Source organism: Parasteatoda tepidariorum, chromosome 2 (assembly GCF_043381705.1).
Source record: "Parasteatoda tepidariorum isolate YZ-2023 chromosome 2, CAS_Ptep_4.0, whole genome shotgun sequence".
Lineage (NCBI taxonomy): Eukaryota > Metazoa > Arthropoda > Arachnida > Araneae > Theridiidae > Parasteatoda > Parasteatoda tepidariorum.
The window spans coordinates 73,909,494-73,928,273 of NC_092205.1; the positions used below are offsets into that span (position 1 = coordinate 73,909,494).

Genomic DNA, 18,780 nt, shown 5'->3' on the forward strand with positions numbered 1-18,780 from the left:
AAAAATTTATGAAAAATTAGAAAATAATAATGAATATTAAAATATTTGTCTAAGTCCAAGGTACATAATTTAACAAGAAAAAAATATTTCGTACATTTTCGATTTTTAATAACTTGGGATATAAGGGTTAGTGGTGATTATATGCTTACTGGCATGCAGTTAATTGAATAACAAATACAAGCTCAAAAATATAGATATTTTACTATTTTCCTGAAACTTTTTTTTTTAAATACAATATTGCTCATAAAAAATAAAAAAAATCGCTTTTTAAAACTCAAATTCATTACTATACTAATTTTAATTTACAGCAAACACAATCATATAACTATGCTAATCATTCACCAATAAAAACCACTCAAGAAAAACAGAATCTTGCCAAAATATTTTTACATCAAAATTACATAATTCTTTGTGCAAAACTATTTAAGATTTAGCAAGTTTAGTTAATAATGAACTACATATATAAAACTATAATTACATGGTGCTTCTTTATTACTCAGCACTTCATGCAACAATACTCTTTTTTATTGTTATGTGTTAGTTACTTAGGATGCTTATATAAAATAATGTAAACCTCTCAACTCTCCACGAAACAGTCATAGATATCTGAATTTTTAATATCACCAATCGCATTTCTCTTTCACTATTTTGAAGCTAAAAAACATTATAACATTGAAGAACATTCATGAACTAAAATTAATAATAACAAAAACATGAGAATCAATATTTATCTATAATGCAAACATCTTATTTCAAAAAATATATTAAATAAATACTTCAAAAATAGGAAATAAAGTTACATAAAAAAGAGAATATATATATATTTGTAAATAAAGAATGTTTCTTTCAGACATTAAAGTTCATCAAAAATTAAGCTATTCATAAATAATAAATTTCTCTAAATATAAATGTAATGAAAAATCATTGAAAGCAATTCATACCTCTTCATATTTTTTATCAGATTCCTCTGCAATTAACCTTGCTTGACCTAGTTGAGTTTCAAGAAGAGATATTCGATCATCTTCCATATTTGTACGATTTTCTAAAGCTTTACGAATGCTGCAAAACAATATTACATTTAAAAAATTAAATACATATATAGATATATATATAAACAAAAATATTTTTTAAGGAAACTGAATTGCATATATAGTAAAAACTTAATAATACAAATATGGTATATTATGATAAATTTGCCCATTACGATAAATTTCCAAATCACTGTCAAAATACAAATACAGGGGTGATTGTGAGCCCAAGTCAAAATTCCGGAAGATTCCTCGAGTTAAAGAAGGAAAAGGAAAAAAAAAAAAGAAATTGAAATATTAGAAAAAAATTTACACAAGGTTTTTTTCCTTTTTCTCAATTTTTCTTAGTTTACTTAAAATATATTTAAAATTTTACACATACCTATGACGACCTGGAAAAGTAATTAAAATTTACAAATATGTCTTTCTTTCTTGAGTTTATGAATATAACAACTATTTACTGATAAAAAATGAACATTTATCATGAATATAAGCTTATAAAGTCTCTCTGGCTCTCCCTTAGAAACAAATAAAATAAACTGCGTTTTTAAGTTCCCCTTTGAAAATTTGATTTACGGAAACTTCTGTAATCATGATTTTTTGAAACGCTTGGACCTTCGATCTCCGGAAACTTCCGGGTCACTGTTAGCGAAAATTCCGGAAATCCGGATTTTTTCTGGAGCACAATCAGTCCTGCAAATATTAAAGGTACAAAAAATTTTATGTTGATAAGGAGTTAAAAATTACTGGCCTTTTGCTATTACAACAAAATTTGGTACCTCTCAATTAGCCAGGCATAAGCGAAAAGTTGCCAAAAAATTTAGACCAATGCCAACTTTTTTTTTAACTTTTTTTTAAACACATAAAAATTAAATAAAATAAAAAATTCTAAAAAAAAAATAGTTGAATTTCATTACGAGTTAGATTACTACACCGAAAAGTACCAATTTTTTTTTTTTTTAATGAAACATTTTTTTGCTGTTTAAGTGAGTAATATTACACAAATAATAGTTTAAATGGAAGACATTCTCAAGAATGTGCTAGCTTGTTGAACCACATATTTAACAGGCTCCCTTATTTCCCCTTTTGACAACTTACTATAAAAATGAATATTCACTATTATCAGTGATGTCAAAAAATATTGCACTTCATTTTCTTCAAGCAATAAATTTTTCCATACATTCCTAACATTAGTTGTTCAAAATAAAATAACAATAGTTTAAAATAAAAAAAAGACAAATTTGACTGCTACATTTTTAATCTTTTTATTGCTTTAACATTAAATATGTGTATTTGCTTAGCTTATAACAATTTAAGCAACTATTATGAATTGGGCTTATAATGGACTTTTACTGTACATTTAAATACTTTTTTCTTATTTTTAACATTATTGGTTGATGAAACAACTTTGATAAATAATTAAATCTAATAAAAGAAATCTTAAGAAATCTACACACCGTTCACTTTCATCAGCAGCCTGTGAAGCTTCTTCTAGTTTAGCAGTGGCAATTTTTAAACGTTCTTCAGAGCGCTCGAGATCTTCTTCGAGCAACTGAATTCGCCTATTCAATGCAGCTACCTCACTTTCAGCCTGCAAAAACAAAGAAAATTGAGTTTAAAATGTAACAATAAGAGAGCTAATAATGGGAAAGACCTAAAAAGGTTGCAAGGATATGTCATCCTTTATTGAGATCAAAAATTGTTTCAAGTGGAAGCTGGGAAGTCTTCCTCGTAAATTCTCTCTCAACTACATAAGTCATTTAAAATTCAAAGATTAGTTCAGATAGGAGAATTTGCCATAAAGGGTTTCTCCTATGGTATAATATTCTCTTAAGAAATTACCAAGTTGGGGCAAGCAGAACAAGTTATTTGAATGGTTGTTCTATCATTGTGAAACATTTTCCAATATTAAGACTGAAATTCAAAGGATTTGTTGGTTAGCTACTTATCAATACAAACAAAAAAAGGGGGGAATCAATGCATGAATTACCCCCAGGATTGTAGGCCTGCATTTACTTTAAGACCAATCCATGGCAGGGTGTAATATTTAAAATAAAGAGCTATAAAACAGAATGTAAAAACGTATCTTAATCATTATAAGAGCTTCTAAAACAGGACAAAAATTCAAGCATCATAATGTCGAGAATTTCATAAGTTTCTATATTGATGAATGATATTATAAATATATAGTTGTTTTAAAAAATCAAATACTTATTTCTCTAATTACCAATAAAAAAAATTTTATTAAGAAAACTATTTTGAAGGGAATTCTTATATTTTACAAAAAATTTAAATACTAAATAAGATTTCCTCTTGACTTTTTCTGTACTGATTATACAGAGTCAAGCTGAAATAATTTAAATTAGAAACGTTTTTTGTGCTAAAAAATAATATCGAAGGTTTACATCCGAGGAATGTAAGCTCTTCATTTGAATCAGTCTAACGTCAAGACACCACAATAGAGACAGCTTCTCCTGGAAATCAATTTGAATAAGAAAAATAGATAAATCCAGTTTTGACTATAAAAAAAACTAGCCACAATTTTTTTTCTCCCCTTCCATTCCTTTAATTTCTACAATCAAGGTCATATTCCATGAAATACTTTCAAAATCGTTTCCGAAGTTTTTATTTCCTTCTAGCGGTGTAGGGATTAAAAATCAAATAATGCATTTCCCATGAATCACAAAATACCTAAGCAGAAGTAAAAAAGCAAAAGTTTAATTCCCATGTTCTGAATTTCATAAATATAAATGAAACAATCAAATGCTAGATTGTTTTAAAATTAATTCCCAAAACAGACACGAGCTGCGTTGAATATCAAGTTAAATTATAAATGCGACGATATTTTTATTCGAGGTCGCAGGATAATTATAAATGGCAGAATAAGTTAACCACGGAAAGCCTAAATAAGTTATAGCGCTATGAAATGGTGGAGAATAAATGAGAGAAAGAAAGAAAAACATTTCGGCCAAAAATAAGATCAGAATAAATATTATTCTGAGTGATAAAAATGGCTGCTAAATCAAATTGAGAATTCCTAAGAAAAACTAATCTATGCAAGACAAAAAAAGAAACAAGAATTAAACGAGCTAATTAATGAATCGCAAAAAAAAAATCTTATTTTGTTTTACAAGCAATGCTTATTATATTTCTAATACTAAAAGTGGATATTAAACCCATATGGTATTTTTAAAGGTTGAATGTTTAAAAGTTAAATTATTTAAATCACAACTTAAGGTGATTTAATTTTATGATTTTGAAACGTTTAACGTAGAATAAATGTATTGTTTAAAACAAAATGCAAAATTTCAAAAAGAAACCTTAACTAATTTTCCTAAGCTATCACCTTCCATTTGATCCAGTTGCAAAAAAAAATAAATAATTAATTAAAATTTGAAAAAAAACGATTTAACTGTAACTTACAAATTTGCTACAGCATTCATGCTGAGGAAGTTCATAAAAGAGAATTGTAAAAAACGCAATAACAAATATCTATTAATAATTTCAACGAATACAAAACAGTTCTTATTAATTTCAACGAATACAAAACAGTTCTTACGACTTAAAATTCCAAAATTTCGTCAAAAATCAATATTATTTGAAGGTTTTCGCCACGAGTAGGCAGAACTCAGAATATTGATGAAAAAAAAGCTCAGTTTACATCTTACAGAATGAGGGTGTGTATGAGGGTACATACGAGGAGTTTCCACTTGCCTAATTTATTTACTCAACTACACTTTCTGGTTTTCTTTTATTTATTTTAATTTTATATTCAAAGCACTTAACTGAATATATATATATATTCATATTCGAAACAAATTTCTCTAAGAATAAATATTAACACCAGTAAATGACAACGCAAAAAATTAAAAAATATTTCTTCATTAAATTATTTTAGTTTATTCAGATAATTATTTATGTTTGTTTTATGAAGTTAATCGGATATTTCAAGAGAGGTATCCAAATTTAATATAAAGTTCGTTAACAGACGTTCGTATAGTGGGTATTAAAGAAAAACATAGGCCAAGTGGCTAGAAGGGGAGAAAAGGAAGAAAAAAAAATGATGAGAGTATCTCAGGAATCAACGACATCTTTATTTCTCGATAAATAGCCACTCGAGCTTGTCATGCCTTTTAAGGTCGTTACAAACAAGTGGACAGACACGAGTCGGTTAATCGAATAGCGGGGGTGGTCATACGAAGTGACGAATCGTTTCGTTTTCTTTTTATTACGCGAAAAAGGCTATATAAATATTAAAAAAAAAATTTTTTTAAAAAACAAGATGCGACAAAATAGAAAGACAATTTATGTTTCAGATGCTTATCTAACACTTTTTATAAGCAGCATCAGTCAGGTATATTTTTCATTCAATAATAACTAATACCCGAAAAACAGAGGCGTAGTAGGGTTTACAGCGCCTGGGGGCATATTTAGTTTTGCGCCCTTTTAAATAAACAATGCTTTTCAGGAGCCTTTTTTTTTAAAGTTTTTAGCTTCTGTAAAAACTAAATCATGCCGAACTTAACTGAATAAGATTGTAAAATTGTGTTTTATATATATATATATATATATTTCTTTAGTTTTAATTAAAAATTTAACTAAGTTCACCTTTTACTAAGTTTCTTTTTTATCACGCTTACAGTTTTTGATAATTGAATGATAAGCGGTTAACTAAATGATGAGTGTTAACTGTACCGTTTTTTTTCCATTCAATATGCCTACTTCGTTAAAAATAACTATTTTGAAAACAAAACAAACAAAAAAAAGGCAATGACAACTACAATAGGCATCCTGCTAAAAATTTAAATAAAATTGGGGGGGGGGGAATTGAAGTTTTAATGTCCGTTAATTTGTAAATAAAACAGGTGGTTTTTAAAAGAGTAAATCAATGTGTTCTAGAACTCATTCCAAATTATGTTTACATTGCGCCGGGGTAGACGTTTCTTATTGCACCTTCTAGCTACGCCACTCCCAAAAAAACATTTCTGCGAAAACAAGAACGTTAAATTCAGTTTAAGAAAGCAAGAACGATAAATCAACCCAAGAAAGATAAATAAAATGAGTGTAGCTCAGAGCTTACCTAACCCTTTTTAGCCAACAGACAGAATTATTTAGATGCTTTTATTTTGGAATTAATAAATTTCGTAAGCCCATTCCTAATTAGGCAGTGGAAAAGGATATAACGAAAATAAATATTCGGTAGGTAGTTAGTTAACATACTCAACTTTCTTTACAAAATGAAGAAGACAAAAATTTCAATTCAACTGCACTGAAACACAAAACACGCGTTTGAACGATAAAACTTATACACTAGAGATAAATAATAAAATTTTCATTATTTTATTACATTTTATTGAACCCTTTTGTTTACTTTAAAAAACTGACATACACTTTACCCTTGATTGGAAAGACTAAAGAGTGGAAGATACTAAAATCTTTTACACTTGTGCGAGTTTAAAAAATAAAAAATTTAAAAAAGGCGAAAAGAAGCTAAGTTATATTACGATCATACACAAAATGGACTTAATGTTCTAATGTTTATAAATCATGCTTAGAAAATATCTAGCAATAGTGAGGTCAACTTTTCTAGCTACCATATGAGCCACATATTAAAAAAATATAATTCTTGTGGCATTTCAGTATCTAACACAGAATACTTATCAATAACAGGTTAAAAATAAATGTACTTTTTTTTCTCAATTCAATTTTAAACAAAATATGTAAAATGCATTACAAATCAAATCTTATTTTAAAAAATTCATAAACAAAAACAGACCCAAAAAAAGTGACTGACTAAATGAAAAGATAAGACAACCAGAGTTAAAATATTCCAGCGGCATTCATTCTCAATGAAACCTGTTCCTAAGAGATGCGGCCGGCACGTTCAAATCACTTTTTTTTTTTTATTATTTTGTTACTCAGGGCCGGTGCAGTGCATCGTCCGATCGTGCAAAATAAAATATCATGTGTTTGTGGGACATCTTGCTACAAAGGCTTTTTCTTCAGAACTTGCTGAAGGACGTTCTCCTACGGTTCGTTTAATCCTCTTTCGTTCCAAGCAATAGCAGAGAAAGTTTTCAATTAGTAGAGGCACTGGATTTTAATCACATATCAATACGGATGCAGATCATCACAATAAATATTTTTAAACCAAGTGTTTCACCAAATTATTGCATAAATACGTGTAATGAAAGCAAACTCGCAGGATTCGAAAATTTCTGTTTCTCCTTAACACTAGTTTGCCCAAGGAAGTCATTTTGACTGCTTTTTAATTTCAATTAAAAAAAACAATGACGTATATAATGGCACTATTTTTCAGAATTTTGTGACTCTTTGTACAACATATAATTTTTTTTTATTGTTAATATTTACTAATAACTTTTTATATAACTGTAAATAATATTAAAAATTAATTTTAAACAAATTTCTTTACACATCAGTTATTTGTTCAAAATCCAGTCATTTTGACTGCTTTTGGACATTATATGTGTATACTAAGTTTCAGTCTTTCTAGTGTTAAGTTGGATATCAAAATTCACCAAATCAAACATTAAAAGTCGAATATTTGCTCTATGTGGATTGACAGTACAGTGAGAGAGAAAAATTTCCCCCTAAATAACTCTAGTTCTAATGATAGGATTTTCATAAGCTAAGAGACAATCTTAATGGCTCAAAGAGTTAACCTTAAATATACTAACTAGTGTTAACTAATAGTTCAGTAACAAAAATCAGACATTAAAACATACTTTCTTAGAATACACCTATTTTCCCCCTTTACAAATTCGGATCAAAGTACGAGAACCATCAAAATTCAATCTCGAAAAATATGATACCAATAATTTAATCCAGTGAGTAGCCGTAAGTTTAGGACCTTAAAATACAAATTTCCCTTTTAGTTTTTTCTTTCCACTATACCCTAGAAAAATTTCCTGGTTACATTAATGAGCTCTAAAAGTATTCATAATGCACAATACATTTAATAGTAAATCTATTTTACTAATTTATAGCAGATATTTCAGTTAGAATCGGGACTAGCAGATTTTTACAGCAGAATAAAATGCCACATCAAAAGCCCTTAGGCAAAACTTTACCACCAAAAAGCATTGACATCCTGAAACTAAATTTTCTGTAGTTGTATAAGTATAAAATGTTTTAACTACTTTCTTTTATCGATAAAATATATCTTCTGAAAAAAATCAAAAGATTAGAATATACTTGGTCATTTAGTATTCTAGTATTTTAACAAATGACTGTTTGTATTAGGCTTCATTTTAGAAGTTGAGCTGAATGGCACAAAAGCCAGAATTGGCTATACAGCGCCAAGCATATACATCATTACGCACGTCATGGAAGCTGACCAAATTATTCTGACGACAGAAATGGCAGTTCTAACAAAGCCCTCAAAACTGAAACAACTGATGAAAAAACGTTAAATAAGGAAACAAATTAAAAACAGTTTATTCGAAATAAGATCAATTTTTCTCATATAATCTAAATTAAAGTTGATGATATTTAAATACAAAACTCTGACATTCTAAGACTGGGACTGAATGTAGAGCTCCATCAACATGAATTTCTGAATTTTAATTGATCAAAAAGGGAATGATATTTAATTTTGATATCTCTTTCATTCCCCTTGTCAGCCACTTAGAACTTAGCTCTGGGAAACATTTTTTAACACAATTCTTTTATCTTCTTTAAGCATATTTGTACAAGGCGTAAAAAAGGAAGCACCCTGAATAACTTTTGATCTAATGATCAGATCTTTGCACACTAAAAGTAAATTTTAATGATTCTATGGAGTGACCTCAAATATAGTAATTATTAATAAAGAAATGAGAAACTGGAAAGTATGGTCCCTATGGTTTAGGCACGAGAGTTAAAAAGGTTTGTACCCTCTAACATAAATTGTACCTTTTTTATACTTCGATATGCCTTGAGATCGTTTAAAATAAATCGAAACTGCTTTGCACTCAGTTATAAAATTCATTCACCTAAAGAAAATTTCAAGCAAATAATAATTTTTAACACTATACATACACTTATCACCAAAATACACTTATCACCTTGTTTTTGCACATTTGACTTCATGACTTCTTCTATCAATAATATACAGTTAATATTCTATTATTATTTTTCAGTATTTTGTTTGTTTTGAATAATACTTGTCGTATACCTATTTCTACCACAACCAGTCATTTGACCAGGAGAACAATTGTTTGCTTTATAAGGTATTTAAGGATTAGAAATTACAGTGTAATGCTTGTTCAATGTATTGCATTCGACTGGTTGCAAATTTCTGCAAAGACTGTTGTGTAGTTAGTTCAATCAGAATAATTCGTGAATTCACGTTTCAAGATAGTACCTAAAATTTTAGATAAGCACTTTCATGTAAGAAAAAGTGACAAAAACTAAATGTTTTGGTAAGTAGCTTATATTTTATTTTGATAGCTTTACTAACCGTTAGTTTTTACCCAGGAAAATGTCGAAACAATTAAGACAGCAGAAGTTCTTAGAAGAAATAATAATAATTATAAGAATCATAATTCTTATAATTATAAGAATTATAGAAATAATAAGATTAAATACATTTATGGAAAATGTACAATGGAAACATTCTGTATGTGTAAAAAATGTATTGAGTAATGAATTAAAAATTCTTATTCTTTGTGATTGTAATAAATAAAAATTGGCAATATACAATTTTGTGTAATTATAACAAAGTGTTTTTTGTTTATTTCCTTCCTAACATCCATATTTCATACATTCAATCATCATGACGTCCGGTCATTTGACCAGATATGGTAGAAATGGGTATATATTAAGCTTTGGTATGTTTAGTGTTAATGATCATTTATTAATTTTTATTATTTTATTTAACATTAGTAGAAAAAAGTTTAAATTGTAAGGAACATTTTTTTTTTTTTTTTTTTTTTACAATTTTCTTAAATAGCAAAATAAAAAATTTGAGCTCAGTTAGTCTAACAGTTCCAGAATTATTAAAATGTATACACAAATCATAGATTGATTTCCTATGGATCAAAGATATGGTTGAAGAAGAAGTTTTTGATCTGATGAAGAGAACTAAGTTTTAGAAAAATTCAGGAGCTTCAGGGGAATTTTTTGGTCTAATAAAAGAGAAAAATGTTAAAAGTTACAAAATTTTTAATTCCTTATGCCATACCAACTTACTGTCTAAAAAGAAAAGGAATAGTTTAGGTTATGTTAAATATAACACAATCTTTATATGTCAGTTTGAATATCTTAAGCTTTTGAGCGAAACCTTAAATTTAGTTTTATAAATTATATCTACTTCACCAAAGAATATGTAATTCGAATTCTGTTATTTTTAACACATAACGTAAGTTTGCTCAATAATTGTGTAAAATCAAATTTATTCTTATTACTAAAGAAAAAATTATCTGCAATAAATTTTAACAATATTATAACTTTTAAGATATTATAAAAAATTATTGAAATGAAAAATCCAAGAAAAAACTTAAAGAATTTTGGGATTAAGTTCAAACCGAAAAACCCTTTTGGTTGGGAAATTTTAATCTGTGAAAATTTTCTGCACCCGTTCTCCAATACATTGCCAACTATATTGATCGTAATGAATATAAAAATAATATAGGATGGACATTATAACTGGATGTAATTACTTAAAAATAAACTGTACAATGCAAGTTAAAAAGAATAAAATATAACAATCAACAGTTATTATATAACAATTAAATAACTTAGAATGAGCTAATGAAGGTCGTTCTAAATTGTTTAAAAACTGTTGTTGTAGATATTGAGTTGAAAAGTTTAGATTGGAAAACGGAGATATTTCTTTTTCCTAAAGATACAATTTATAACTGAATTAAAAGTAGGGTAGACACTTTATCTATTAAAAAAAAAAAAACTTCTTTAACAGTTAAAATAAAAAACCGAAGAAACTAGACAAAATGAAAGAAACTAAAACTGACAAATACAATTGTTCAGAAATATGAATTATAAGAAAAAATTAAACAAGTTAAATTTAATAAAGAACCAGAAAATTCCAATTTTTCACATGAACTCATTTAAAAAAATCTTTTCATATTAAGTTGTATACAGAATTTAACGATCCCTTTATCACATAATTTAACAGTCGGTTTGGATCAGAATTAATGTGATCTCAAAGTTCAAAAAAAGACAAGGCACTTAGAGTTTTCAAAGGGCACTCACCGTTAAAATTTATAAAAATGTATGTTATGTAATAACTGAATTTGGCCATCAATTTTTAAATAAGCCTCTTATACTATTTTATAAGCAGATTTCACAAAGTAATAACAGAAATATGTAGAGCATTTAAAAATTAAAGGCAAGATAAATGTGTGTACAAATTTTTTTCAAAGGAAAGTAAACTAAAAATAAGGACTAATTGATTAATAACTTTAAAGAGCTTTTTATAATTTAGATTGAAAATTATGAGAAAATAAACATTTAGAGATGCATTTTATATTCATTCAAAAAAAAAAATTTTTAAATTTAAAATCACTAAAAAATTCTTTAATGCACCCCCTTCCAAATAAAAGATTTGAATATCTCTGGGGCCAAATATCATGAGAATTTAAACTATATAACTAGACAAGAAAAGGCATACTAAAAAAGAGGGAATGAAATTAAAAATTAAAGTTAAATTACCGAAAACTAAATAAGAAATGGACTTTTCATCATAACATGTGGTTAAGAATGTTTTTAGAAACAATGTTTTTAAGGAAAGGCAGCTGATTTTTACATAAAGGGCAAGGAGGATGCATTTATAGGGATCAAAAAACTGGCGGGATGTACCGCCTTCAAAAAATGCTTGGTGATAGTTTAACATATTTGGTATTTTTAAAATATTAATAAAATTTGATTAAGATATTTCAACGTCTCTTCATATGGTTATAAAATAAGGTTTTAAGGTTACATTTACTTAGGCATTTACTAACTATAGGGACCTTGTGTTGGTCACCGCTTTTCTGAATTTTCCTCAACCCGCACATAGGCAATATTATTAGGTACCTCGAAATAAAACATGTTTAATTCAAAAATATTGATATTTGAATTGTAATGGATTTGAAGCTTTACGAAACAAAAATAAAATTGTAGTTTTACCACGAATAAAAAACTAAGTAAGCGAAAATAAAAAAGTATTATGATCTGTTACAATAAGTAACAACCAAAATTCAATACTAGGTCCTATAATAAAAATTCAATTAGAGTTAATTCATTATTTAGGAAAAAAATTTCATTCTACGGAAATCCGAGGCAGTAATAAACAGAATTTAATTTGGCCAATAAAATATACTCGTTTTAATCATTTCTGGCAATATGCACTATACTTTTTACCGGATTCGTAGCAGCCAGTGACCAGAATCTAATATTGTCCTAGCGTGCTGACTAACTTGCCTTTGTGGTCCCTATAACCTGTAAGTTGCCTCATTTACACATGATACTGAAGGACAACAGTTATTTCAATTTATTGAGAAATTCATTTCATTATTCTTCCCAATTACGTCTTTTTAGATTTCATATTTTTAAACCATCATACATTTAATAGTTGTAGAAAAAATTAGATTGCAATTATAAACTTAAAAATTATCATTATCATATTTGGGCCATTCACTACAAATAGACTAACAAAAATAAAAACTTTTATTAGAAATTTCTAATTTTTTGCAATAAGAGACAAGAGAAGATACTAGACAAGGGAAACGAAGCTGTCATGCTTAATATTAAAAAAAAATACCAAATTATATGGTTTTATTAAAGAGATGAAATTATTACATGGGATGGTGGGAATGATAATTTTAGTTAAAAACATTGTCAAAATAACATTTATAATGAATATATTAAAGTATTTGTAAGTTCTTTACTATAAAAGAATATCTTTAGTCTTCAAAAACATTTGAATCAATCCCTCACAAAAGTAACATTTTCTTACATTAAGGAAATGATAATAGTGAGAGAATGAGAAAATAACATTATTTGCTTTTGACGTCTATACCAATAAATATGATTAAAATAACATTACACAGTGTCTTCACTACAGCACGAGAACGCGAGATTCTTGCATATTTTTTCTTTTCTCACAATAAAAAACAATTAACACGAGAAGTTCGCGCACTCTATTAATCAATTTCAAAATGCACAAATTTGGAAGAAATTTCGTCTTTTGCCATTTTGAACAAAATCCGTTTCACTTTTCTTCCTTGATCTTTCACTATTTTGAACATCGGTCCTTGTTATCTAGCTTCCGTATTTATCAGTATTGTTCAGAACCGGTGCAAACAGCAGAACACCGCCCTCCCGAACCACAGAACCCCTTTCAGAACACATTTCTCAGCAACCACGTGTCTACCGTAGATAAGGTAAGGTGCATGAATGTAAGATGGACAAATTCCTTGTTAAGGCAACATTTTCTACTCCGTAGCGGACAAATGAAAATAAAACAGATGTCGGTAGAAACGGTCAAAACAAAATAAATACGGACATTTTTCAGCCAAGTAAATATAATAGCCGATGAAAAAGTAGATATAGAACCAGGGGTCTGTCCAGGCCGAATTTACTACCGTTTAGCGGTACCTTCACAAATTCAATTTTAGGAAAAACTGTAGTTTCGCAAGATACTTTTTCTTAAAATTTCATTTTCGTATCCTTAAAAAACGATAAATCTATATTTTTACTATGTTTTTGTGTTGATTTCTAATATAATTTTAAATTTTTCACAAATTATCTCTAAATTTTCTCAAAATAGGTACCTCTCAGAAAAACCTAGACAGACCCCTGAGAACATTTTTCATATAATGATGCAGCAAAAATATTCAATTAGAAGACGTAAAAAATGGATTATAATTAACAGAAATAATTTTTTTCCAAGTCAATTTGAGTTTTTTTAATTTTTAGAAATCTCAGTCTTGCCCTTTCTCAGACCCGTGTTTTGGAGAAAAGGTGAGAAATTCTTCCATTTTTTTTCTGTAATGAATACACTGATTACACTTTTACTAATAACAATAAAATAATAAACTAATAACACACATAATTAACACTAGATTGCCGAAAGAAGTCATTTAGACTGCTTTTTAATTTCAATTAGAAAAACAATAATGACACAATTTCTTAGAATTTTGGGACTTTTTGAACATATAAATTATTTTTATTGTTAATATTTACTTATAGCTTGTTATATAACTGTAAATAATATAAATATTATTAAAAATTTATTTTAAACAAATTTCTTTACTCATTAGTTATTCTTTCACAATCCAGTTATTTTGACTGCTTATGGGCAGTCTTTCTAGCTTTACAACACTGTTAATTTATAAATAATGACACATATTCTGTCAATGATTTGCGTGACAACCTTTACTAGATCAATTTTCATAAAACTGACAAGAGCAAAACCATAAATTTCAGCAGACAATCATTTAAAAAGTAAAAGATTTATTTAAATTAAATAATCAAGCTCTCGTTGGAAAAAACAAAACAAAGAATGATATTTAGAATATGTAATTCTGAGAATATAGCTTTAAATTTTATATAAACAAAACTGTAAAAAGAGAAAATTAGATCTAACCGGTGCTGATTACATTATATGTCAAATGCCATATAAATAACAATTAGGGCCTAAAGGTTCAGCATTACAGAAAACACTGGGTTTATACATAGCAGTACTCGTATGTTTTTAGTGTTATACATCATTATGTCACGTAACTGACCGATGATGACCATTATCATGTAAGGAATGCGATAATTCTCACCTCTTCTCGGCGACGGACTTCCTCTTGAAGGCGTGCCTGTGCATCGTCCGCGGCTTCTTTAGCGACTTCCAATTCCTCTTTCATGCTACGCATTTTTTTCTTTAGAACTTCTAAAAGGGTACCTTGCTGAATAGTCGTCATCTTGTTTAAAAATTTAGGAGATATGTGAATTTAGAGTGATTTTCGGATGGAGTGACGAATTTGACACACAGGCGCGACCGCTGACACGATAATCAAGCCAAATTGGGCGTGTTTCGGTGTTGCCATCGGTTGAAAGAGAAGTCGTGAATTTTCTTTGCAAAACGCCGGCTTCTTTAGATATTGATCGATATTTGATATTTCCTTATATTAAAAAAATTTTGAAACAATCTAGAATAGAAATCATTTCTTTCCTAGCATTTTGTGTTAAGATATTTAGCGAAAATATGAAAAAAAATCGAAAGTTTCGAAATACAGTGGTGCCCTCTAAAGTTTTACATCGAAACTACTCCACAAAAACAACGTATTGTCTGTTTTTGTTTCGTTTTTCTGAATTTGCTTAGTTCCGAAAATTTAAAATGAAATTTTAAGAAGCAAAAAATAAAACTTAGCATTCTTTCCTGGAAAAAAATTTGTCAATGTCCCCCTTAGAAAAGGAAAGAATAATTAAAGGGAAAGTACATAAAACAAAACAAACAAACAAACAAAAAATTTAATATAATTCTTTAGAATTTTTTTTTTTTTCATTTAAAAATCAAGGAAATTGATTAATAATTTCAAAATTGAAAGGAAATAAAATTTTACAAAGTCAAAAGAAAAATTTTATTCATTCCAAAATATTCCCTCTTTATGAGAAATAAAATATAAAAAAAAGTTACATAATAATAAAAATACGATTAAAAAAAATTTTTGGAAACATTTTTAATAAATTTTTTTTATTTTTTTACTAACGTCAAAAGTTTAAATAATTTTAAAATTACTAATTATTAGTTTGATTTTTATCAAGTTATTTACTTAAACTATATTTATTATGTTTAGATTATATTATTTATTACTTTATATTTTCTATTTATTTACAGTCATTAATTTAGAAATAACATTATTTCATTAATTTTTATGGTCATATATTATAATTATAGGGTCATTTTAGACATTTCTAATAACATTTAAATCGAAGTTCTGGCAGAAATATTTATTTCTATAGTTAAAAAAAAAAAAATTCAAAAACTTTAAGTGTCGATTTTCTATAATTTTCTCTGTTTATGCAATTTTTGCAAAATATTTAAATTAGGACAGGGGAGACGGTGTCATGAAATTTGTCATTTAAGTTTAGTAGCAGTAGTCAAAAATTTACTACACATCAACTCCGAGAGATTTAAAGTTAGGTTCTAAAACTCTTAGATTTATAAAAATCATTTCGACAAATATTTATAATTATATGAATTGGAAAAATATTGCTTGACTGAACATTATGAAAATTTAAGTTTTAACTTAATTAACAAAAATTTAATTTATAGCAATTGTTAATTAATTAACCATCAATAATTGAAACATCACAATTATAATATAATATAATAAATAATTTAAAATGAAATACTTTTACTCTAATCATAATTTTAAAAAATTGGAATACCAAAATTTGAAATTAACATTTCTTGGTAACAATAATAATTCTTCCCTAAGATTTAGTATATTTTTAATCGAGTCAAAGTCTGTAGGATTAAGAGAAAAATACGGAATCGAACATTGAAACATATCTCTCTGATTTTCCTACAAATATAAAAATCCCTAAGTAAAAAAAAAAAATAAGTGATCGCCTTTTTTTTAATAAATAATAAAAATCGAACTAAATTAATAATTTTGCATAAAGAAATAAAAAAAATAATAACAAAACAGAAATAAATAAATAAATAATGTTTTATTTACCGTTTGAAGAACTTTATCTTTTTCTTCCAATTTTGAATTTGCTTGTACAAGTTCTTCTTGGACAAAATCTAGATCTTTCTCTACGTTCTTAATCATTTTTTGAAGAGCTCGTATTTCTTCTTCAGCCTAAAAATATTAACACATCATTAATCGACCAATAAAAAATACATATGATAAAAATGAAATTTCCTGTCAAAACATATTGTTATATTCAACAATAAAATTAAAATCAGTTTCATTTAATGTTAAGATAAAACACCTTTATCCTACTGATGAACATATACTATTATAGGTTTTAGTAAAAAATTTTACCAATTATAATTTAAAACGTTTATGAAAAAATGAATGAATAATGAATGAATTTTAATATTATGTATCACAAAAAATTACTTTCGTAACATTTAGGACGAATTTTAGAGGGAGTCGGCTAGAGAAGTATCAAAACTTTCCCTCTCTAAAATGTGATCTTGGAGAAGTACTTAAGATAGAATAATGATTTTAATATTATGTATCACAAAAAAGTTACTCTCGTAACATTCAGGACGAATTTTAGAGGGAGTCTGCGAGCGAAGTATCAAAACTTCCCTCTCTAAAATGTGATCTTGAAGAAGTACTTAAGATAGAATAATGAATGAACTTTAATATTATGTATCACCAAAAAATTACTCTCGTAACATTTAGGACGAATTTTAGAGGGAGTCGGTGAGAGAAGTATCAAAACTTCCCTCTCTAAAATGTGATCTTGGAGAAGTAATTAAGATAGAATAATGAATGAATTTTAATATTATGTATCACAAAAAAATTACTCTCGTAACATTTAGGACGAATTTTAGAGGGAGTCGGCGAGAGAAGTATCAAAACTCCCCCTCTCTAAAATGTTATCATGGAGAAGTACTTAAGACAGAATTTCTAATTTCTATAGTTGATCATAATGACATATTTTAACAGGGAGCCGTGAAGGCTCAGAGGATAGAGGGTTCACCTTCCGATGAGGTGAACCGGGTTCGAATCCCAGCGATGGCTGATCGATACGAATTCCGCATCCGGCTTGCACCGACCACAGTGCTAACATAAAATATCCTCAGTGGTAGACGGATCATGAATTAGAGTCACCTTCCCGTCTGGCTAACCTGAGAGGTTTTCGTGATTTTCCTCTCCATGTAACGCAAATGCGGGTTTGTTCCATCAAAAAGTCCTCCACGAAAGCAAAATTTTTCCCAATACTAGATTCATGAGTTCCCTTGTCTTCTGGATTGAGTTCAAAATTTCAAGGATACGGATTTAAATATTAGTAGTCGTAAACCCAAAAAATTGGACCGGCAGTTCTACGGCGGTTATAAAATAAAATAATATATCGGGCTATACAGGTAGTCAGGGGAAAAAAAACTCATTTTGTTCTTTTTCCACATTTGCAATCTTAGGTACCAGTTTGCATGTTTACAATCGTAGATACCAATTTGTAAATTTGCAATAGTAGGTACCAATTTGCATGATTAATAACACATGGTGTAACAGTAAACGCTTTTGTTTATACTTATTGGGTTCTTTAGATTCCATAAAAAATATGCTGAACGAACGCACTAATTAGGCACAAAAAAAGCGTTTATTATTATAATTTATACTACGTATTGAACTATCAAAACAAACACATAAAGTGCCAATTTTTTCACGTTTTCTGTTAATAAATAAAAACAATCGAATAATTCGTTCCCAATAATTAGTCTCCGAGATATAAATTATGTTTATTTGGTATTTAAGCAAGTTAAAGCTCCATTAACTTTACGTAAAATTATAATTAATTGAAATAAATAACTATCGGTCATTAATAAAGATTTAATTGCTTATTAAGTTACACAAATACATCATAAAACATCTACACTCATTAATATTCGTTAATGCAACTACATTCGTAGATACATTAATTAGTGGTGACTAATAATTGATAATTCGCTAAAAAAACATTACAGGCCCTGAGTTCTCTAATATTATTTTATGTTAGAATAATTTTTTTTTGTTTGAATAAATTAATATTTTGGGAAAATCAGCGGGAAAATATTCTACAAAAAAAAAAACTA

The 18,780-nt window shown here is 27.7% G+C and overlaps 1 protein-coding gene across 3 annotated transcripts in view; it reads right to left on the reverse strand.

The window, feature by feature from the left end:
* Nucleotides 1-18,780, reverse strand: part of LOC107444246 (tropomyosin) — a 79,552-nt gene that overhangs the window by 9,237 nt on the left and 51,535 nt on the right. For 2 of the 3 annotated variants that reach the window (XM_043038841.2, XM_071177756.1), the window contains exons 2-4: nucleotides 16,706-16,831; nucleotides 2,486-2,619; nucleotides 942-1,059 (exon numbers count right to left, since the gene is read on the reverse strand). In XM_043038841.2, coding sequence (XP_042894775.1) covers nucleotides 942-1,059; nucleotides 2,486-2,619; nucleotides 16,706-16,831 — 378 coding nt within the window. Of the gene's footprint in view, nucleotides 1-941; nucleotides 1,060-2,485; nucleotides 2,620-14,800; nucleotides 15,082-16,705; nucleotides 16,832-18,780 lie in introns of those variants that run through there. The other variant, XM_071177755.1, reaches the window with a different exon arrangement.